The sequence below is a fragment of the Protopterus annectens genome, chromosome 7.part1 (assembly GCF_019279795.1).
Source record: "Protopterus annectens isolate FY-2018-M chromosome 7.part1, PAN1.0, whole genome shotgun sequence".
Lineage (NCBI taxonomy): Eukaryota > Metazoa > Chordata > Ceratodontiformes > Protopteridae > Protopterus > Protopterus annectens.
This window is the reverse complement of record NC_056740.1, coordinates 356,430,927-356,454,882: the sequence shown is the minus strand read 5'-3', so window position 1 is coordinate 356,454,882 and position 23,956 is coordinate 356,430,927. Positions and strand designations below refer to the sequence as shown.

At 35.1% G+C, this 23,956-nt stretch overlaps 1 protein-coding gene across 3 annotated transcripts in view; it reads right to left on the bottom strand.

Annotated features, from left to right (window-relative positions):
* FLNB (filamin B) overlaps positions 1-23,956 on the bottom strand; it is a 4,683,119-nt gene that overhangs the window by 3,912,025 nt on the left and 747,138 nt on the right. For all 3 annotated transcript variants that reach the window (XM_044078790.1, XM_044078788.1, XM_044078789.1), the window contains exon 2: positions 517-1,076. In XM_044078790.1, the coding sequence (XP_043934725.1) occupies positions 517-943 (427 nt within the window). In that variant the 5' untranslated portion in view covers positions 944-1,076. The remainder of the gene's footprint in view (positions 1-516; positions 1,077-23,956) is intronic.

Here is a 23,956-nt window from a genome sequence, read left to right as displayed (position 1 = left end):
AATATCTAACATAAAATAACGCCTATTTCGTTTCAGGCGAGAAAACACTGCTGCACACGTACTAACTGTACTCCTGTGTAGTAAATATTGCAATACTGGACTGGGTCAGCCCCCTTTCCCAAAGTTCACTAATACTTTTGCATTCCTGCTTTCTTCACTGAATGAAACCATGCACATAAAGTGGCCAGAAAAACAGGCAAACCTGTTGCTCAACTCTTCAATCTCTGTAAAGAGTGGCGGTGCGACTTTAACTTTTCACCTGCAAAACCCCTGCAGCGGTAACTACAAAACTACAGTGTTGTAACAACACATTAAAAGCAACCCCCTTAAAACACAGTCCTTTAACTTTATGCCTACAACACCTGCAAGGTTCGCCGAGAGCCTGATCCTGTAACACCAGGTACATAATTACAGACAGACCTGGGCTGGGACTAAGTGCTTACACAGGAAGGGGGCAGATTGACAGCTCCGGTACTGCTGCCCATTCAACAACTGAACAAATGCGTAGCCACTTACCGATGGAAACCAACTTAATGTTTTCTTTATCCAAAAACTCGAGAGCCACCGATACGTTTTCCAGCTGCATTTGTCTAAAAGTAGGTCTCATGTTGTACTTTCTATACATTTTCTTCTGGCTCAGCACCTCCAGCAGAGCGATCAACCGTAACCCATCGCCAAGATCAGTCTGCAAGTTACCAATCCTTTTATTCACACATTTAAGGTGCTCGTTGCACCACCGGGTGAAGGTATTCTGCTGGATCCTTTTCCAAGGGGCATCGTCGGCTAAGTCCTTCTCGGTCACCGGCATGTCTCCGTCCTTGTCCCCGTCAACAAAATGCTGCAGCTGCTGCTTTGACTGACTCAGATGTGCGCTCGAGCTACTGCTGTGCCGTTTGGGATCCCAGTCTTTACTGGTAACAGGATTCTGCGCATGCGTCGACATGGTGCAGTGGTGGCTCGAGGGCGGGCGTCCTCCTGTCTTTTCTGAAAAATTGAAGATTCCCGCTTTCTCTTATGTGATGATGTGAGAGGACCTGACAGGATTAACGGGTTGTTTTCGGTCACAGTTTTGCAACCTGGAAGGTAGAGAAATACACACATTAGACATTAAATTCAGGAATCTGCGGCCTCAATTAAGATTTGTTATAACATTATCCAGCATGTTACCTTAGATTACATACACTTAAAATCGAGCTGCTTGCAGTACTTTTCTCATAGTATTTGTCCCGTTGAGCGATTTTCTGACATGAAAGCAAGGACTTCTGTCAGTGTTACACTGTTTAATTTATAGGCTTATCAATCTTATAAAGATATACATTAAAATACTTGGTACTTAAGTATTATCGCAACCAGATTTTCTACCTGGCAAAACTCATGTGTGGACGAAAGTACTGATTTTAATGGTAAAAGGGTTGTATCAAGTACTACTTATTACTGTCTCACATTGTGTATCACTCAGGAAGATGAATAACCGACAAATGTATTTATTGGGGACGTCCTTTTACACTGTTTCACTGCAGTCTAGATGTTGTTTACAATTCCAAATCATGCGTTGCTACTTACACATTACAAACTGTTGTCTTGCTGACTATTCTACCATGTGTTACAGTTTTCCTACTGAGGGATGCATAATGCAACTTCTGTGGCTTGTTATTAATAGATAGTGCCGTTCATTTTTGCACCATTGCTTTGCCATTGTGTTATATTGTAATTTGCAACATTTCTCCTTGGACGTGGATTCACGGACTCGACTCTGCATAGCTTACAGAATGCATGAACAAAATAACAGTCATCACGTGTATTATAACCACTATTTATTCAGTTTTCTGCATATTTTTTTGGTTTGTAAAACGTTTTCTTTCCAAGGTGTGCAGTAAACATGTCGAAACGTAATAAATAAACAGGTCATTCTCCTTCTACAAAGGAGCCAGAAGCAGCAGGCATCTTTATTGCATTTTTCCGTAAGTTAGGGCGAGGACGGACGGTAACCACGACAAGGAATTCAATGTCACAAGCTAGGCGAAAGAATAATAATCACGTTTTTTACAACCCTTTTCTGGTAAAGATGAGTTCGCCAAACCTAACAAATTACGTGAGGTTAGCAACGTGGTTGGGGCACATGAGTTTTGCCAGGTAATACGTAAGTGCCAAATAATTATATACTATGTTGGTGTGTGCCTTCTGTGGAAGGTTGGGCGCCGGGCTGGCAACTCGACACTGTAAAACTCCACTGACAATCATGAGCGGACAGATGATCCGCTGTGGCGACCCCTAACCGGGAAAAGCCGAAAGAAAAAGAAGAATTAGCAAGTGCCCCTGCTGTTGTCCCCTAATAGTTGAGTCAAGACATCAACAACTAAGATATATACAGTATAGGTGAGTTGTTCTAGGTTACTTAATTACACAGAACGCAATATTTACGAAACCAGCCAAAACACTACTAAAATAATAATAATAAAAGATTCATACTCCAGCCATACATGGAACTTAATCTGAAAGATTTGTACTTATGGCCAAATGATTATTTAATTAGAATCGTAGTCACGTATAAAGCAAAATGATAATCTGTTTTTAACTGTGAAAACTAAAGCATGACACATCAATAAACGGGTAGTGTTAATGTACATTAGAATGGGTTTTGGACGGCACTTGGTTAAGTTTCTTGAATGTTTGCCAAATCGTGATTTTTGACATTTGAAAATTTTAATAAAGTATTGTTTTAAACAGCTGCAATGTTCAAATTACTTTGTAAGTCGAAGTGCTTGTGCTTCTATTATGTCTTTCTGCATCCTGGTTTACAAACACACAATCACCTTATGGTATAGGCAGGACGCAAGACTGACTCCCTGTTTCACACCTTTCAGGTTATGATTATTAAGATTACGAATCCCAGCAGCTCTGGTTTTTGAAAATCATGGCAGAGGGCCAGCAGAAAGAGTAAGTTACCAAATGTGCACACCACAGAAAGTGCAAGATTTATTTCACTCAGTAATATGTATATGCAAAAACAATTGATAAGGGATATTTGCAAAGATTGCATTCAGTGCTTTCCTGCTCAGTAGACCATAAATGCTACTGATTATGACTACTACACAGTAGGAGATAGGGGAAATCTGGGTGCAAAATAAAACATTATACTCTGCCTAAATCATGTGTAACTACATCGAATGAGATGAGCTATTTTTCTTTCTGCATTCTCTTTTGAGCACCATCCTGTAATCTTTCTGCATAAATTATTTTAAATCAGGACATAATACAGTGCAGTCTTTGTGTTAAGCATTGTGCTGCTAAGGCATGTGTTGATGATTAATCTTCAAAATAAATGTTTTATGCTAAAAGTTATTTTCTCAGGTCCTAGTTTTCACAAGGAAAGTTTGTTCTTAATTTTTCATTCTACAAAAATGTGTATATTATCCAGAAAATGTGTGTAATTTTTAGCAACAATACTTACAGTATGCCCAAGTTCATGTATTTACGTTTTCATTCATTTATTTACATTTGTTGACCTAGACAGTCTTTTGGGGGGCAACAGTCTATTTTCAGAGAAATCCACTGGAGAAAAGCTCTGTAAACGGATAAATAGAAGAGAATTTATTCATTATTACTCAATAGCAGTGGCATTTCACCAAAGTGGTAACTGGTTGCAGTGTTCAGAGGTAATCCAAAAGTGAGGTACCCGAAGTTCAGCACACCTAATGAAGTATAATGGAATGATACCAAACACATGTACTATAGATTTTAGTGGTATAAGTGATCAATGAATAAGTTGATCACATTCTAATTGCCTGAAACCATCTGGTTGAAATAAAAATAACCTGTTACCGCAGATAAAAGGTTATTGTTTTAGGCACAGTGGGTCACCATGTGAGACTGCTGTGAGTTTTAATGGGGAGCTTCTCCTTTCTCCACAAAGACATCATATACAAGTTCAGAGAAATTGCTTACTTTTGTGCTTATGATTGATTTGTAGGGGAAAATGTTCTTGATCATTTATGATTAAGCAATGCATGCAGTCTATGACTTGGTTGCAAATAGTTCACAAAGGTCAGCAGAATCATGACTTGCAAGAGGATCTATCAACATTTATTATAGAAAATGCAGTGAAGTAGTTATTCAGTGAGTTGTGGCCACTATCACTGTAGGCACTGCAAAAACCTTACATGTCAGAATTATGGTCGGTGGCTTTCCCTAAATGAGTTTCCTGCTCTGGCTACACCCTACCTGACACACCTACTGAATACAGACTGCATACCTCTCAACCTCTTAGGACAAAAATCTGGTCAAAGCCAGGAATAATGGGAGGGGGGTACAAAGGAAAAGGCCCAAAAACGAGGACACATTTTAAATATAGTTCTTAGAAACTTGCAAAGTTGCTAGAATAAAAGGTGTTGTGTTAGCATGCATTTTCTGAAGTATATGAAGTCTAAAATCAAATGTCTGTCATTATCTAGTGACTTCAGTCCTCAATGATTTTCAAGAAAACCACACATTTTATGAGGAGAAGACCAAAACATAAGGCAAAAATCCTGACATTCTGCGAAAATCTGGACAGTTGAGAGGTATGACACACTGCCAAATAAAATTCCAACTCTGCTGTTACTAAACATTATACAAAAGTATGTGGAACCATCTGTACAGGGTTGAAAAACTAGGCAGGCTTGAATGAACAATAAAGAGGGGGGAATGAGTGTTAAAGAAAGATAAAGAGGGGAAATGAAAATTAGCAAGTAAAGGAGGGATCATGGACATATGAAGCAGAGATTATTGCTAGAATAGTAAGGAAGCCATAAAAATGGATTAAAATAAAGTAGAGTAGCTATATGACAGAATTATAATAACATAAGTATTGAGTGGGTAAAACAGTAGGGTAAGAGAAAGTGCCAAATGCAATTTAGCAGCTAACTGCCTTTGCTTTTGACACCACTTAAAGTGCTAAATAATATGAAAACAAAAGTCCAAGTATTGTCTTTAGGTATATAGTTAACAGTACAAAAATATGTGCTATTTGAGGCTATTTTTTTTTTTTTGGGGGGGGGGGGTAATTTTAACCAGGGTTAATTTAATCATATAATTATTTTGAGGAAATGGTTTAGTTTAGTCAAGTTATTCTGTTATAATGTTGATCTTCAGTAATGGTATTTTTAAAAAGTTATGAATTAGAATGGAGAGTTCAAATAGTTTGATGCAGGGTAGGCACTTACATTTCCCCTTTATGTTGACTGTTTACTCAGAGCTGCTAATTTTTGGGGAGATGTTTTCCTTGTATTTATTTACCAGGTTACATTATTTTGCTTTAATGTAACCAGCTATAAAGGTGAATTTCCGATAAAGATGTGGGTATGATGGGAAGGGGGAGGGGTAATATGTGTTGCTATGCTCCCCTGACTTTTTACTATTTATTATTGTTGTGGAGAAATTATATGGTTCCATGTAATTCTACCTTAACCTCGGTATTTTGCATTATATAGCATGGTTAATTTGTTATTAAATGGTGGTTGTATGGCCAGAGCTTTATGTAATGATTTATCAGTCAAAATCACTGTTGTTTTTATACTGTTTTATTATTATTTTATTTCTTTAAGTGCAATGACTGTGGGGAAAAATCCAATTCTTTTCCTTGAGTTTGATTTCTTGCAAAGCAAGGTTCCCATGTGACACAATAAATATCTTGAACCAAACATGAAATTTAATAGGGGCAATTACAGCATGCTTCTGAACAATATATATCAGTGCCTAGTGACATGAACAGTCAAGAACTGGATTGTGTAACTAAGGTTAGAAGAAATGGTCACTTTCTGAGATGCAGAAGGCAGACATATGAAAGGCAACGATACTATTGTACACAGACTATGCAAAAAGTAGCAAAAAAAAACACTAATGAGTACTTAGACACACAGTTTATGCAAAAAAGAAGCCTCAGCTAGTACATTTGTAGGAATTACAATGTCCTGATAAGGATGTTGAATGGGAATATCCAAGAAGAAATGTGGTATGCAAAGAACCATGACCAGTATGCAAATGTAGTGGTGTGCATAGTTCATAAGAAGGAGTGAATGGATACAGTGGAAGGAGGTACAGAAGTCGCTGTAACAGAATGGACTGACAAACTTAAGGAAGAGAGAAGCTAGTATAGGACATACTGGAGACTGGAAGTAGCAAAACAGTTTGCATAGGGGTTGCACAGAGAATGCTGTTTCTTAAGGAGTAAAATGACAAGAAAATAATATACGATATCCTTAAGATGGCTGAGATGGATGTTGTGATCTTTGGTGAGAAACTTTAATATGCTGTAATGTTAAGTGATGTGTGTTGACTACAGGAACAATTAAGGGCAGAATTATTAGTAATGCTCTACAAGGGAAAAGGATCAGCTAGTTACTGGTATAACCCCTGAAAAGCAGAGTCATACCTAACATTCTCATAAATGAAGAACAGGGGAGTTAAGATCTGGAGCTAGGAAGACATGTGGGAATAAGTTGACCGGACTAGGTTGGTAAATCATCCTCTAACTGTCAAATCAAACTAACCAAATGTAAAGGGTATGGTCTTTAGGAGAGCAGATTTTGACATGGTACAATGTCAGAAATTTCTAATAATGCTCTAAGGCTGAAGTGGAAAAACAATGGAAATGTATATCAACAGCCATGACAGATGCAATAAACCTTTGACACAAACATTCTAATAAAAAAAGACAGAAACCACACAGTGCAGGTGGATGGTGCCTCATCAGAGAGTATGAAGGTGACCAAGATGTCCCACAAGGCTCAGTAGTTGGACCTCATTTGTTCAGCTTTTATTTTCTAGTCTCCAGACCATGAACCAAAATCTCTGGCAAAACAGAATTGCAGGTGACTGCAAACTGGGAGTCGCTGTCATGTCTTCCTGACACCCAAGCACTTCAGCAAGAACTTACACTCGTAAATACCTAGGGTACTAAAAATGGTCATAGGTTCATAGGTTAGTACTAGGCTACCTGCCCTTTCAGGCCATGTTAAGCCCATCCAGTTATCCCATGTGAGAATCAAACCCTGCACCTTGTGTCTGTAAGGTAAACACCTTAACCATTAGGCCAACCCCCCACCCTGAAATAATCAGCCCTTGCAGGTCTTAAACCCAGGAACCTATGCACAAGAGTCACAGCAATGTACAATTACACTAAATGACCTGTCTCAGGTTAAATGCTGAAAAGTGCAATATTGCCACCTTTGATAGCAATCCCGCCCTAGCTAGAGCATAGACAAGAACCCATTTGAAAGTTAAAATGTTGTTAGGGACCTTGATAATTCCATTTTCTTTGATCATCATGTAATGACTGTAGTTAGGAAGTTCTTCCACTTAGTGCGGCTAATTGCCAAAGGAATAACATCCAGCTCTAAAGTGGTCATTGCCCTCTTTTGTTCCGTAACAATTAGGCCAATTATAAAATACTATATTTCTTTTGGGATATATCTCACTAGACATATCAAACAACTAAAAAGATCCCAGAGGTTCCTAACTAAGATGACCACTGGCTTAAAAACTCTAAGCTGTCAGAAGAGATTAGAAGTCCTTTCCCTTTGTTCAGTATTTTCTAAACTCCTAATGGGAGCTCTGTGGCTTGACTTCAGTGCCATTAGTGACCCAATGGTTCTGGATCTCTTGTATCTGTACAGATCAAACAGTCCCATAAATACCAGAATCAGGAATCTAAAGTTTCACCAGCAGAAAATAGAATATACTGGAGAGATAGATTCATTAAACAGCACTTCCCGCACCTCTGGAATTGACTTCCCTTGCAAATTAAACAGTTTGATACAATATCTTCATTCAAACAGGACCTGGATGATTAAATGGATATTCATAAATTCTCCTTGGGCTTGAGTTGCCTAACCATCTTCAAGAAAGGACGTACATGAGTGTTGGCAAGTTGTAAATGGTTGCAAGATTCAGTTGCCTTGGATAAGTGAATCAATCCAAATCTCTCCACTAAAGAAACAATCCTGTAAGAACTCCAGCTAAAGGTACATATAACAATAAAGTATAAAGAAATGTACTTAAAATTCTTAGAGAACTCACTCAAAAACTGTTTTTAAGAAATAATGGGATAACAAAAAGCTTCTTAAAGACTATAAGTAATCAGATGTGATTCCCCTTTTACAGGAGTGAGAGTTTGCCAGAGGCTAAAAACTATCAACATCTCAGTTTAAGTTTAGCTAGGGAGAATTATTACATGACAAAAAAAAAAAAAAAGAATTGCACTAAGTTGTGGAAGCATAGGGGACAAAGAGGTACATGAACCCACACCAGAAAAGTTACATCAAGTGACTAAGAGTTATCTGACTCTCAGCTTTTCCCAATTAGGGGTCACCACAGCGGAACTCCGGTCCGCTCATGATTGGCAGTGGATTTTTACGGTGCCGAGTTGCCAGCCCGACGCCCAACCTTCAACAAAGGTATGCCCATTCACGCATGCACCTACCTGCATGTCTTTAACATCACTCGACCACGGGGAGAACATGCAGACTCCACACAGAAGGCGCTCCAGCCGAGACTCAAATGGGAGAACCTCTTGCTGTGAGGCGACAACGCTAACCGCTGCACCACCGCAGTTTGACTAAAAAAAAAATAAAGAGTTATTTGACTAGATACCCAGGATATTATATCAGAAATGATCTATGGGGGAGACTTACAAGATGGCTGCACAAAGCTTGATTACAGCTCTCCTTTGTAATCCAGGAAAAAAAAAAGTAAGTTAGCAAAAATTATCAATTTGGGTAGAATTCAGTTACTGGCTAGTAATTACATTTCCTAAATGCAACAAAGAAGAAATTTAAAGAAAGTAAGAGGAAATCAACTAGAAAATGAGAAGAAGAAACTCCGGGTGGGAAGAATCTTGTAACTTTTCAGCAAAAAGCAGTTACAATTTCAGATTTGGTACAGGAGATAGCTTCTAGTAATTTAGAGGAAAATAAATCAAATGCAACAAGAGGTGTTTAAAATAAGTGAAACATTGAAGAAGTATTTAAACTCCAACGACACAAAACTGGACAAAACAGAAAAAAAAACTCTAACTAGCTATTCAAATGAGCTGATATAATTGCAAAAATCAGATAATGAAATGAAAAAAAAACATGGTCTGAACGTTAAGCTTCCCAAAAAAGAACTGTTTCAAAAATAGTAAAGTTGGAAGACAGAGCACTGTTAGGAAGAATGCTTAGGCAGAAGTGTAAGGATAGATTCCCTCACATAAATTTTTTTTAGACATTATGTCTAAGCAAGTTAAGATGGAACACAATTGAAAAGAAAATGTCCACTTCTGGAGCCAATATACTACAACCCAAGTAAATATTTATTTTTTAAAATCACAAAAAAATAAACAACATCCACAAAAGGGAAAAAATCCACAATAGTCAAGCGCTTTCGTCAAATGACTTCTTCAGAACACAATTTCATGGTCTCATCTCATTTTATACGTGTTGGTAATCAATCTGATTAGCAATTAATTAACATTTAAAGTGGCAATCTAAAATAATCATTAATGTATACAAATACTTTTTTAAAAAGCAATATTTCTGAAATTAAACAAAGGTGTTATTTAAAAACAACTATGAATGTTAAAACTGGTGTGTCACAGCTTTGTAGCTCTGAATCTAAGTTCAGGTTTGATACTAATGGCTTCGTTGATACCTGGAAATTCTGTGGCATTCAACTTAAGTTGCCACCTAGTTTCTGCCCTTAGTAATTTATTCGTCCAATCCCCCCCTCTAAAATCCATATTAACTACTTCTAAAATAGCAAACCTAAAACAATGGGAAGGATTACAGTTAACATGTTTAAAAAGTGTGTTTTTTTCGTCTTTTTTTGTAATGCTATAACAATGTTCGTAAATCCTACGATTTAACCTCCTTTCCATCTTCCCTATATAAAAACATTCACAGACCTTACATAAAGCTAAATAGACAACACCTGTAGTTATACATGAACCCAGGGACAAAAATACTTCAATTTCATATGGACCCAATTTTACCTTAGGGGTTTCAAGAATGTAACTGCAATAGTCACAAGCCCCACATTTAGTAGTTCCATTCTTTTTATGATTCTTTTTTGGGTATTTATTTTCCAGAATATTTTTCAAATTGCTATTAACCCTATAGGTGAACAAGGGTTCTAAACCAGCAGCTGCCCATAAATCCTTATTTCCCTTCAACATGGCCCAATTGTTTTTAATAATCCTTTTAACATCACTAGAGGTTTCACCATATGTTAAAACCATAGCTTGGGAAAAATCCTTACATTCATTTTGGTCTTTGACTACAACTTCCTCAGTTATTCCTAATAAAGGTTTGTATCTAACATTCCATTCACTCATAACTTGGTCTCTAATCCTAGTTAAAAAATCTAAAGGATAGCCCCTACCAAGGAACATATCCAAAACTAGTTTTGTTTCCTCTTCAACAAAACTAAGTTTAGAACACATTCTGACTACTCTAACCATCTGCCCCTTTACTATATTCCTTTTGGTGTAGGGAGGGTGGTTACTAGAAAATTCCAAGTAGTCATTAGAAAAGGTAGATTTTCTGAATACCCTAGATTGAAAGCTGTTACTATCAGAGTCCTTAATCAATTTAACATCCAAAAAATTAATCTGCCTGTTGTTACCAGTACCAGTGAATTTGAAGTATTCACATGTTCCGTTAATATACTCAAGGAATGGATCAAAGGTCCTTTCATCTTTCCATAAAATAAATAAATCATCTAAAAATCTGAGATACAAACACCAATCATTCTTATAACGTGAATTGAAGATATATTGTTTTTCCCATTGATACATTACAAGATTTGCAAAGATGGGAGCACAACTATTGCCCATAGCTACACCTTTTACCTGTCTGTAAAATTCCCCCCCAAACGTAAAGAAGTTGTTTTTCAAAACAATCTCCATCAATTTGAAAATGAAATTAATCATATCACCACTTAAATTGGTTTTACTCACTAATACTTCATTGAAAAATTCCAAACCAAGGTCATGTGGAATAGAGGTAAAAAGGTCGACAACATCAACAGTAGAAAAACAAACCTCATTACTAAAAAAATTTGTTTTTAACTTTTCTTAAAAAATCCCAGTAATCAATAAGAATATGTTCAATAGGGGCCATATCTTTTCTGACCATCCGGTCAATAAAAATACCTAAAGGGTAGGTGATACTGTTATGACCAGAAATAATAAGCCTATAAGGGGGATCATTTATATCCTTATGAGTTTTCAGAATTCCGAAAGCAATGGGTATAATAGGTTGTTCCACATGGAGAAAATTGTAAACTTCTTCATTAATAACCCCTTGCTAAAGGGAGTCCTCCAATATGAGTTTAATTTTCCTATAACAAAGATGAATTTCATTCCTAGATGCCACTTCATATTTGGATGTGTCATTTAACATACATGTTATTTTATTGTTATAATCTTCTGTATTTGTAATAACCATACCCCCACCCTTATCTGGTTTCATGAACCTGGTATTCTGATCATCTCTTAGTTCATAGAGTAGCCTTTTTTCTGCCAAAATAAGGTTATATTTCTTATACCTATGGGTTTGCAGGGATTTAAAAAATCCTGGGGACTAACATTCTCAAAGGAACTTAAAATGGGAACCAGAGGGGGATTATAACAACTTTTCTTTCTGATTTCAAATTTCCTATTAGTAGGTTTAGCTACTTTGTCTTTATTTAAAAATTTCAAATTTAATTTTCTTACAAAAGTCTTAAAATCTGTTAGTACCTTACTTGTATCTTGTATCTATGTACTTGTATCTATGTACTTGTATATTCCTTTATAGATGGAACAAGTTTCATTCCCTTCATTAATAAATGAAATAGATCCTTACAAATAGGTAAATCTGTATAGTTATAAATTTTAAAACCTTTGTATAGGTAAACAATACCATCTGTACAAATAATATTTTCGTCATGTTCATTATCAAGTTAAGATGGAAAACTATAACTGTGTTCTGTGGAATTATGTTAGACATTATGTTACAACTACTTCTTTGCAACTTGAGATACAAAAGCATAACTGAGCTTTGATTGTCAGGCTGCAAAGTGAACAAAGGCATTGTCAGATGCACATGAATAGGAATGTCTGTTAGACAGAAACATTTTAGGAATATGTGAATAAAATACTGTTACACCATGGTCTCGTTCTATGATGCTGTGATCAAATTCTATTGAACAGAGAATTTTCAAGCATAAGGCAATTTACTGGATATGGGAATGTGAGAAGTAATTGTCATCAGATAAGATGTATGTCAGAATAATAGCTGTGATTTAGATGAGAAAATGAATTTTATTTGATAATGTTTCAGCTAAGAAGTGTAAATTGTATTGGATAATATTTCAAAGGAATCATTTAAGCTGAAGAACTGCAAACAGATGAATCTTGTACTTTGTGAATATAAAGCTAGCTATTAGCCTGCTATGATTAAAACCATGATAATGATCTACTGATCAGTCATTTCTCTATGGTGGCACAAGCGGTTTCATGCTAGTTATTTGTTAGCTTTCTTTTTTCCCACTTTGTATTACTATCTCAAATTTTATTGTTTATATATAAACTATTTACTACCTATATTTACCAAAGTTATGTATTCTTGATTGTTATCGATTTCTTGTATTGTTAATGTGTTTTTGTAATAGAGCTTTTCTCCCAGGCCTCCACCGAAAAAAGGCCACTGGCCCAGTAAGACATCCCCGGTAAACAAATGTAAAATAAATTATTAGATTTGCTTTTGTGATTCTCAAGCTGCTGCAATCCTGCTTGTTTTTTTTGGATGTTAATTTGTTAAATTCTAAAAATAAGTTATTAACTTCAGTACATAGGACGTTTATGGAGGTGGAGAGTTTTTGGATGGCCGTAGTTGCTATTCTCCTCATACTCTAGCTGGTCTCCCTTAAGGTGAATGCATCCGGTTAAGGAGGCTTTGTAATAATGATAAATATTTTCTTGATGAAATTTATAGGATGCATTCTATGTTTTTTTCTAGAGGTTATGATAGTGGCTTAGTTGAATCTGCTATCCATAAAGCTATGGATAATTTTGTTTTGGGTATTGATAGAAGTGTAAGGGATGGCAACATTTCTTGCAGGCATGGCAATTTTAATAGGGAGGGAGGAAAATTTATTTTGTGACCACTTATTTCGGAAATAGTGGCTTTGGTTAAATATTATTGGTATTTTTGTTGAAGTTTAGGGATTTTCAGGAGTGTTATGTTCCCTTCCTGGTATTTCGTACAGGCGAGGGAGGAACTTAAGGGACATTTTGGTTCATAATTACTTTTGTTTACCTCCAGCTGTTCTTCCTTCTTGTCTTGTTCTACAGGGGATTCACCCCTGTGGTCATTGTTGTGTATGTCAATTTATTGTTAAGACATTTGATTACTTAAACGGGATACCGTTTCAAACTGCTGATTATTATAATTGTAGTACAGAAGGCATTATTTATGCTCTTTAGTGTTCTTGTGGTTTAATATATATTAGTGAAAGCAAAAGAAAATTTAAGTTAAGATTGCAGAAGCATGTTAGAAATATTAGGCAGGCTAAATTAGAGAGTCCTGTTGCTCAGCATTTTGCAGAGTTTCATAATTCTGATCCTAGTGGTTTAAAAGCAACAGTTTTGGAAAAGGTTCCTTTCAATTTTTGTTCTGATGATGTTTTTAAAAGAAAACTTTTGTATAAGGAAACAGTTTTCATTTTGAAATGTTATACTTTATGTCTGTCAGGACTTAATTTGGATTGTAATTGGAAAATGCTCATTTAGTTATCTTGTATTTTATTGGTTGATTGTTTAATTGGGTTAAATATATAGGTGGGATATATGTTTTAATTTTTTAGTACTCCCTGAAGGCTATTTTTTAGTTGAGGTGCTAAAAAATATAATAAAGCTCCTTTTTATCAGTGGTTCTTGCCTGTGGTCTTTTCGACTTTTGGTCTTCTGCTTTTGTGGTTTCGCTAAAATGGAAGGAACAGACTGCATTAATTTTTATGAAAATACAGACAGGCAACTGGATTGATATTCCACAGCAGGATTTGTTAATTGAGAGGGCATATCTTCTGTATGCTCCAAATCTGGCCATGAGAAAGCAGCCAGGACTTATATTAGTAAAGATGCAATCGGACTAGCAGAAAGAGCTGTTCCTGACAAAATTATGGCAGATGGGGAAAGTGTTAAAATTTGGGAACAGCAGAACTTTGTGGAAAATTACTCACTGTACACCAGACAAAAGAGAAACATATTTATCCTAGCAATTAGGAAGTATTGAGAGTCAGGTGTGAGATTCAAGTTGCTGTATCCAGCTTTCTTCAGAATATTTTTCCTGAATGATCAAAGACATTTTTGGATGCACAACAGGTTAAGGAAGAAATAAAAAAATATATAGCCAATAAATAGTGAACTGTCAAGCAGAAAGGGACTCCGGTTCGCATTCTTCTGGCAGTAGTAAAGCCAGCAGACAGACTTTGCCAGTGAAACCTTTTCCTTTGTTCCAGAGAAAAATGCTTGACCAAAAAAAACAAATAACAAAAAAAAAAAAATAGGAGTTGACTAAGATAATCAGGTGTGTATTGGACTTAACCAGAGACTGGTGCTGGGAGATGAAGATGATCAGGAAGAAAAACAGTATCCAAAAAAATTAATGAATAAGTAGGAGACAAAGCATCAATCCCATTAGATACAGGGATACACATTTGCAATATGACTTTGAAGGAAAAAATGACTGTGAAAGACTGAAATTTTGTTGACTGTGTTAAACTGGTTGATGAACTATAAAGCATACACCCCATTTATATCAATAATATTTATAAGGACACTAAATGGGACTGATAAGAAGTAAAACAGTTTATGTTCGTACTACTATTTGTATAACATTTTGTGATGTAAATTGCATCTCATATCATAAAGCAGTTTTGTATAGTGTACTATCATAGGTATTTTAAATATCAGATGGTGGAGTCTTATTAGTGATTGCAGTATATGTGAAAGATATTAACGGAACAAAGCACTTTTTCCTAGTTGTAATGTATCCAGGCTTTATTTTCACTAGAAAAGTAAGAAAGGCTGAATAGAAGCAAATTCAATTAATATAATGTTGTGATCTTGGACTGCTCAACAAACAATGATTAGTGTAAGTGGGTAGACAGGCAGTAGCATGCTCTTTAGGACGGGTAACCATAATTTTAGATTAGGTAACACCTGTGGCTGTATCCATTGATTTGAGACAACTGCTTCTATCTGGAGGAGTAAACTTCATTATTGAATATGTACATAGTTTTTTTTTGTGCTAAATTAAACTTGAATGGGAGGTTCTGAAAATGTATTTAGTTTTAATGTTTGAGTGTTACCATTGAATCAGAAAACATTTGAAAAATGTGGCGTATGTTCAAATGGAGATGCGAAGAGGCAACTACATAAGAAGTCCATCTGTCTAACATTAATGTGTATATGTAAGCTATGTAAAAAGTGGGAATAATATCTTTCTGTTATAATGGTTACTCTGTCCATACTATCATGAAATGTAAATGGCCAAACAGGTATAGTCAAAAGTGAAATTGTATTGAGTTATATTAAAATATAACAATGCTGTGCTATCTTCTCTCCCAACAGATGAGGAAACACAGTATTGTGCGACCACTAGAACGTTTATTGGAAACAATAGTGCATAAAACTGCTTAATACAAAGATATCATATGAGTTAAGCGCTTTCACCTATATGTCATAGGCTTCTTCAGAACTCATTCACATAATTAATACGCCATTTTAAATAAACTTTTTGGCGCGAATCTTGTCTGACAGTACTTGTGTTTAAAGTGCCACTGTGCCTGTTAATTCATATGAATTGCAAATAAAATAACCTTTACAAGCATGCTCCGCTATACCTCCTCCAAATACATACAATATACTAACATTGGATTTAAATAAATGAACAATGTACAATATAACTAATTCATTTAAAATACATTTCACTAATATTAAAAAATTCCTAACAATTAAACTCAAACTGATTGATTATTACAAAAATATATACATAAGCTAGTGAATTAAAAAATTAAATATATAGTGTGTGTGAATGCTTATTACAAAATGTATTTGTTATAAAAAATGTTAAAAATAGATGTTAAAACTCAGAATATAAATAAAATTCATTTGTTGTGGCTAAATAATGTGCAAACTTGTATATGGACTAGTGTGTAAATAAATCAACTCCTATGTAACCTAAACACTTATGTTAAACTTAAAATCCATTGACTTCACATGGCTTAGTTTGATGTGAATTAATTACATTTTAAATTATTTAAAAAATTTTATAATAATAAAATGTTCATATGATATGTATTAATTGTGTTCAAATTAATTGATAGTGTGTAATAATAATAATGTATTAATAAATAAATTTAAAATATATATATATGTATAAATACATTAAATAAACCTCAATATTTTAAAAATTTAAAAAAAAAACAATGTGTTTATAAACAACTGAATGTAGAAGAATATTAAAAAATTAATACTTGAAGATGGTGGGACTTAAATGCTGGTCAAACTAACAATGGCTTGATGGCAATAGTGTCATTTAGTCCTGGTAATGTGGCAGCGTCTGTGTATAGCTGCCACCAAATCTCTTTGTAACTTAATTGTTCCTTGATGTTACCCCCCTTCCAGTCAGATTTAATGTGTTCAATAATAGCAAATTTAAAACTATGTTGGTCACCATTGCTTTCAACATGCCTGTACAAAGCATTATTATGATCTTTCTTTCTAATACAATATGAATGGTCATATATTCTTTTTTTGAAAGCCCTCTCAGTTTTCCCAACATAGTATGCAGGACACATATCACATTTGGCTATATAAACCACATTCATCGTGTTACAGTTCCCCTTCACAAATCTGATTGTTGTCTTATTACTGTTGCCTAAAACAATTTCTGTGTGACCCATAACAAATCTACATTGATTGCAATTGCCACATTTTTTGGTAGATGTGTATATTCCACTTCCTCCACCCCTGGAATTAATTGTATTCCCAGTTTCAAGAATTCTTTTCAGGTTGTGTTGTTATAAATGGTTGGTGGTTTTCCTAGTATATCTCTGGTTCTGGAGATGTTGGAAAAGATTGTGTTTGTTGTTTATTCCAAAAATGTTTAACAATGTAACAAAAAAATGGCAAAAAACAAGCCATTTATTTTGTGTTTTTTTTGATGCTGTGTCATGATTGATGCTGTATGGGACTGAGACGAAGACTGACTCCTAAAATGATATTTGGTTTCCCTCTGAGATTGTTGATCTCATGAACATCTTGTAACATAGTTCCTATTGTATTTTACTCTGTTCCTGTATTGTAGTAATGAAATCATGTCTTCAAATCTTCATGTCATTCTGTCATTCTATATTCCTAATGAGTTGCCCCTTTATATATATTGCATAACATCTTTCTAGGGTGATTACTATTAGATTAGTGTAAGTTTGGTTGGAGAATGTGTTCTTCCTGTAAATGTTGGATTTGACCTTTTTTTCATCATCAAAACAATAGTATCTAGATAAGGTAAACCTTCCTTGCTAATTTCAAAGAAATTGAGGAAAATCACTACTGTTGTTTATAGAGGTCATGAACATGTTAAATTCTTCCATATTCCCATTACATAGGATTTAGATGTCATCCAAAAATCTCAGGGAGGAAGTGGAATATACACATCATCTAAAAAAAAATGTAAATTGCAATCAATGTAGATTTGTTATGGGTCACACAGAAATTGTTTTAGGCAACAGTAATAAGACAACAATCAGATTTGTGAAGGGGAACTGTAACACGATGAATGTGGTTTATATAGCCAAATGTGATATGTGTCCTGCATACTATGTTGGGAAAACTGAGAGGGCTTTCAAAAAAAGAATATATGACCATTCATATTGTATTAGAAAGAAAGATCGTAATAATGCTTTGTACAGGCATGTTGAAAGCAATGGTGACCAACATAGTTTTAAATTTGCTATTATTGAACACATTAAATCTGACTGGAAGGGGGGTAACATCAAGGAACAATTAAGTTACAAAGAGATTTGGTGGCAGCTATACACAGACGCTGCCACATTACCAGGACTAAATGACACTATTGCCATCAAGCCATTGTTAGTTTGACCAGAATTTAAGTCCCACCATCTTCAAGTATTAATTTTTTAATATTCTTCTACATTCAGTTGTTTATAAACACATTGTTTTTTTTAAAAATTTTTAAAATATTGAGGTTTATTTAATGTATTTATACATATATATTTTTTAAATTTATTTATTAATACATTATTATTATTACACACTATCAATTAATTTGAACACAATTAATACATATCATATGAACATTTTATTATTATAAAATTTTTTAAATAATTTAAAATGTAATTAATTCACATCAAACTAAGCCATGTGAAGTCAATGGATTTTAAGTTTAACATAAGTGTTTAGGTTACATAGGAGTTGATTTATTTACACACTAGTCCATATACAAGTTTGCACATTATTTAGCCACAACAAATGAATTTTATTTATATTCTGAGTTTTAACATCTATTTTTAACATTTTTTATAACAAATACATTTTGTAATAAGCATTCACATACACTATATATTTAAATTTTTAATTCACTAGCTTATGTATATATTTTTGTAATAATCAATCAGTTTGAGTTTAATTGTTAGGAATTTTTTAATATTAGTGAAATGTATTTTAAATGAATTAGTTATATTGTACATTGTTCATTTATTTAAATCCAATGTTAGTATATTGTATGTATTTGGAGGAGGTATAGCGGAGCATGCTTGTAAAGGTTATTTTATTTGCAATTCATATGAATTAACAGGCACAGTGGCACTTTAAACACAAGTACTGTCAGACAAGATTCGCGCCAAAAAGTTTATTTAAAATGGCGTATTAATTATGTGAATGAGTTCTGAAGAAGCCTATGACATATAGGTGAAAGCGCTTAACTCATATGATATCTTTGTATTAAGCAGTTTTATGCACTATTGTTTCCAATAAACGTTCTAGTGGTCGCACAATACTGTGTTTCCTCATCTGTTGGGAGAGAAGATAGCACAGCATTGTTATATTTCAGCAGTTTTTTCCTCGCAACGTTCTTGTTCCTGAGTTATATTAAAAGTTGAGGGTGCAAATAACAATGTTACATGATATACATTTGGATAAGACAATAATAGTAGATCTGTGATAGTATGGAGTCATTGCTAGGAAAAGAGGATTATGCTGGCATGTATTTATATTCCACCTAAAAGTGCTATTAATGACTTTAAAAGAATTTTGGAAGAAATAATCAGCTTTTAGCATAGAATATTATTTTGAGGACAGCAACTTGATTTGCAAAAGTCATGATGTATTATGGGGACCAAGAGGGAAACTATAATAAAATATGATAGATTTCTAAATATATGAGAATGTTGGTATGGAAGATGTGAACTCTGTGGTAGAAGCCGAGACAGAATTTATGTGTTATTCTCCAAGGTAAAATAAATGAGCTAGACTGGATAGAAATTATACTGTATTTCATAGGAGCATGTGTATTTAGTTGAATGCTTTGAAATACATCAAATAACTATTTCAGATTGCGCACCAATAAAAACCAAGATAAATATGCATGTTAATGAAATACAAATGAGACACTGATGCTTTTTTACTTATCTGTTAAAGAGAAAGGAATTTAAGGAATGGGTAGTGGAAAAATGGGTAGTGGAAATGATGTAAAGCTATCAGGGAAGATAGAAAATTCTTCAGAAAGGATAGGTAGGTTCATAGGTTGGTACTAGGCTATCAGCCCTAGGGCCTATACAAGCCTAGCCATAACAATTCCCTGGCTATTTCTTCCCACACTATTTACTTCCCTGGACCCCTGTCTAGCAGGGCGACTGACATGATTCCCCAGGGTGAATTTCCTTTCTCCCATCCAATCGTCAAGGTTCCTTTTGAAGAGGGACAAAGAGACACTCTGCTTGACATGTATGGGCAATCTGTTCCAGAGTCTGGGGAGTCTCTGGGTCAGGAAACTATCCCTCCAGCATGTTTTGTTTATTGTGATGACAAGATTTACATCCCTGGAGCATGTGGCTCTAAGGGATTGGGATTTCTTTAAAGTGAGTGATAACATGATGACAGAGTTTAAAAACATGGCAGAAATAAGAGAGAAATATATATATGGGAACAAGTAATGGGAGTTATTTAGTGGAGCTGATAAAGGTTAAGGTATTGCAGAATAAAGGTATCTCTCAGAACAAGAACAGAAGCAACTACAAAGTGTTAAAGGGAAAATAAGGGAGTATATGTTTTTGCATATCCTTACAGCTAGTGACCTGAGATTACAGTATTCCCTTTATTCACATTCCATCTCATCTTTATTTCTGTAGCAGTCACTTGTGTCTTTTCCTCACTGCCAGTAAGTTGTCATTGCTGTTCTAATTCCAGCTACAAATACTGTTATTTTTATTTAATGTATTATTTTATTTTGTGGGTCATTATGTTGAGTAATTAGATGGCTGCTGTTATGAAACATTGCATATTGTACTGGCCCTTTCTACTCTGAATCAGAATGTTGGAATATTGCAGGTGCTGCATGGTTGCTATTACCACCATTTTTAGATTAGGGTAAAGTTATACAGATCTTATATGTTATTGTAAATTTATATGTAATGTGTGCGTTACATGCATGTACATGGCAATGTATAATAGAACTCGACTGTCTTTCAGCTGTGTTTTTTCTTGTTTTCTTGTTCATTTCATTGTACACTAGGACACTGTTTCTAGCTGTGTCTTTAATTCTTTATTTTATAAGCTAGCATTTTAACTGCTCTTTCCTTACCACATTTTTCTTTTAGGTAACTTCAAGCTTCAGTTTGGGTTTTTCTTTTACAATAAACAACAAGGAACTTGCACATCTACTGCTGAATCCCCTGATTACAACATTCTACTTTCCTTTTCAACTTGCAAAAGGAATGTCAAGTAGCAAATACAAGTTAACTCTGATATATGTCTTTATTGCAGTCTCTGTTAAACTACTTGTTAGCATCTTCTTCACAGTTAATTGTAAAAGCAACTGTATCAGTTTAAGGCTACAGAAACGTCTGTGACTGCCCCCCCCCCCCCAACATTAATATTTTATCTATTGTTAGATGATTTAATTGGGCTATAAATGAGTTTGCATGTCTTAACCAATAACTAAGCATTTTTAGTCAATAATTAGCAATGTACATGTTTTTAAATGGGTCACTTTACCATTGCTTGTGCTGACGTTGCTTGCATTGACTGATTGGATTGTCTCCTGCTACTTTGATTGTTTATCTCTGCCTGCTTCACTCTCCTCCCACCCCCAATTCCCCAGCCTTCCCCTGGACCCTTACATTTAATCCCTAACTCCCAAAATTTAGTACGTTACCTACTCGTTAAAAGCATATACATTAAAAACCCTCTTCCAATTTCTATCTTCTGTCAGTTCCTCCTCAGACTTAAAATTTTCTTTACAGACATTCTCAACCCACTTTTTCCATACACACTCCTGCTTACCAAATATCTTTATTCATCCCTGCATACATGTATGTGAAAATGTATATATGTATATATATATATATATATATATATATATATATATATATATATATATATATATAAAATTCGGGCAGATAGCCTAGTACCTACCTATGAACCTATAACAGAACGTTTACAGAGGCACAGGGAACTAATCTAAGGGTGCGGCGAAAGCCAACATTTTCTGGCTAGGCTTATAAATGCCTTTGGGCAGATAGACACACACACACACACACACACACACTCACACATGCACACACAAACACACACACACACACACACACACACACACACACACACACACACACACACACACACACACACACACACACACACACACACACACGCACATAAATACATACCAATACCACAAAAGCTCTTTTTTCAGATACTCATATAATGACTTATAGCTACTGCTTTGGCCTTTTATCCTTCTCATCAATACACATTTTTGTCTCCTCCCTCATCTATATACTGCTCACTTCTGTACATCCCTCTGCCAACAAACTCATACCATACAGCTTCCTGCACACAACCTGACCACTCTCCACTAACTTAACTCTCTGTATACCACCTTGCAAACATCTCTGCACCCTTTGCCACACCCCATTCTCTCAATTTCTCATAACATGCCTTTCATTAATATACTACACGGCCATCATCTTACCAAACCTCTACCTTCTTCTACCCACCTTCTTAACTCACAATGACAGCAAGTCAGTTTCTACTGTTTTGTACACTTACAACACTAGTTCACTTCACTACTATAATATTCACACATTTTATCCCAACTAGGGTTGCCACCTTTTCAAATGCCCAAAGTGGGACATTTTTGGTACAGATGTCAGATTTTACAGGGCGAAACATACCCATGGCCAGTACAAAGGAGAGAACATCAGTTTTTTTCCTAAATAAAAGTTTTTTCTTGTAGCATTTTAGTTGCTTATTTTGTAACATGTAGGTGTTTCAGATACAGAATAACTGTTTTATGCAACTATTACATAAAATATAGGAAATAATGTTATCCTAAATCTCAGGACATTTGCCATTTTTTAATTTTTTTGCAGAACACAACTGCCCAAAGAGGGACTGTCCCTCACAAAGTGGGACAGGTGGTAACCCTAATCCCAACTCCATCACAAATACACATACATCACAAAGCCCTCTTTCTCTCCCTGTCTAGCTCTCCTTCTCTGTATCGATAGACATGCTCAGATCTGTTCTCTTATAAATATATGAAAGTTAAGAAAAGCACTTATTTAGCAGTACTGAAAGTCAGATACAAATAGAAGTAGCTCCATGCCTCTACTCACCACATCTCCATCCTGTAACGTAGTGGAGAAATTCACCCTAATCCTGGACCCACACATTACCTACCACCATGTTCAACCCATAACTCTCCAGTGATCCCAGTACCGTTGTCCCATCAGGTAATGAATCTAACCTCATTCTTTTCAACATTAACCTCAGAAGTATCTAGATTTTGTACTCCCCAGACATTCTAATCACCACTGAAACCTAGCTAAAACAAGAAATAACTGACAACAAATTCCCCTCTAAAATCCTTGAGAAATGTATTTACTCTCAGCTTGTGAAACATGTAACCAAACACAACCTCCTTTCCAACATCCAGCACAGTTTTAGGCCCAACCACAGTACTACTACTGCCCTCCTCAACTTTACCAACACGGTAAACTAATACAGAAATGAAGGTAACCTTGTTTCTTCACTTTTTCTTCAACTTTCCCAAACATTAGATGTAGTGTCCCACCAAATTCTCCTTTCTGAACTTGCAACTCTAGGTCTCACTTACCCCCACCCCCTCCTGGTTTCACAGTTATTTATGCAGTTGTCAGCGGACAACTAAATGGCAGCAAAACCTTTCAGCATTCCAACCAATCTCTGTTGGTGTTCTCCAAGTGTTAATACCTGGCCCTGTTCTATTTAAGATTTTCATAAATAAACTTCATACTGCTATAACACTAACACTTGCAACCCTTGTACAATATTCTCACAATTCAACCCTTATCTTTTCAGCCCCATCCATAACAAAATTACAGGAAATCATTCAAAACTCTTTCACTGACATTAAAATATGGGTAAAAAAGTCTAACGTACTGCTTAATGCAAAGAAAACAAAACAAGCTTATGCTATATACTCTAAAGCAACACGTTAACCAGAAACACACATTTCATATTACCTCAAGTAATAACAAAAAATAGAAACCATAAGCTAAACTAAACTACTTGGAGTCATAACAGATGGCAACCTCAAATCTGATCACCACATACTTTATTCCATCAAGAAAACTCACCAAAAACTCATCTTCCTCTATAGGGCCAAACACTACC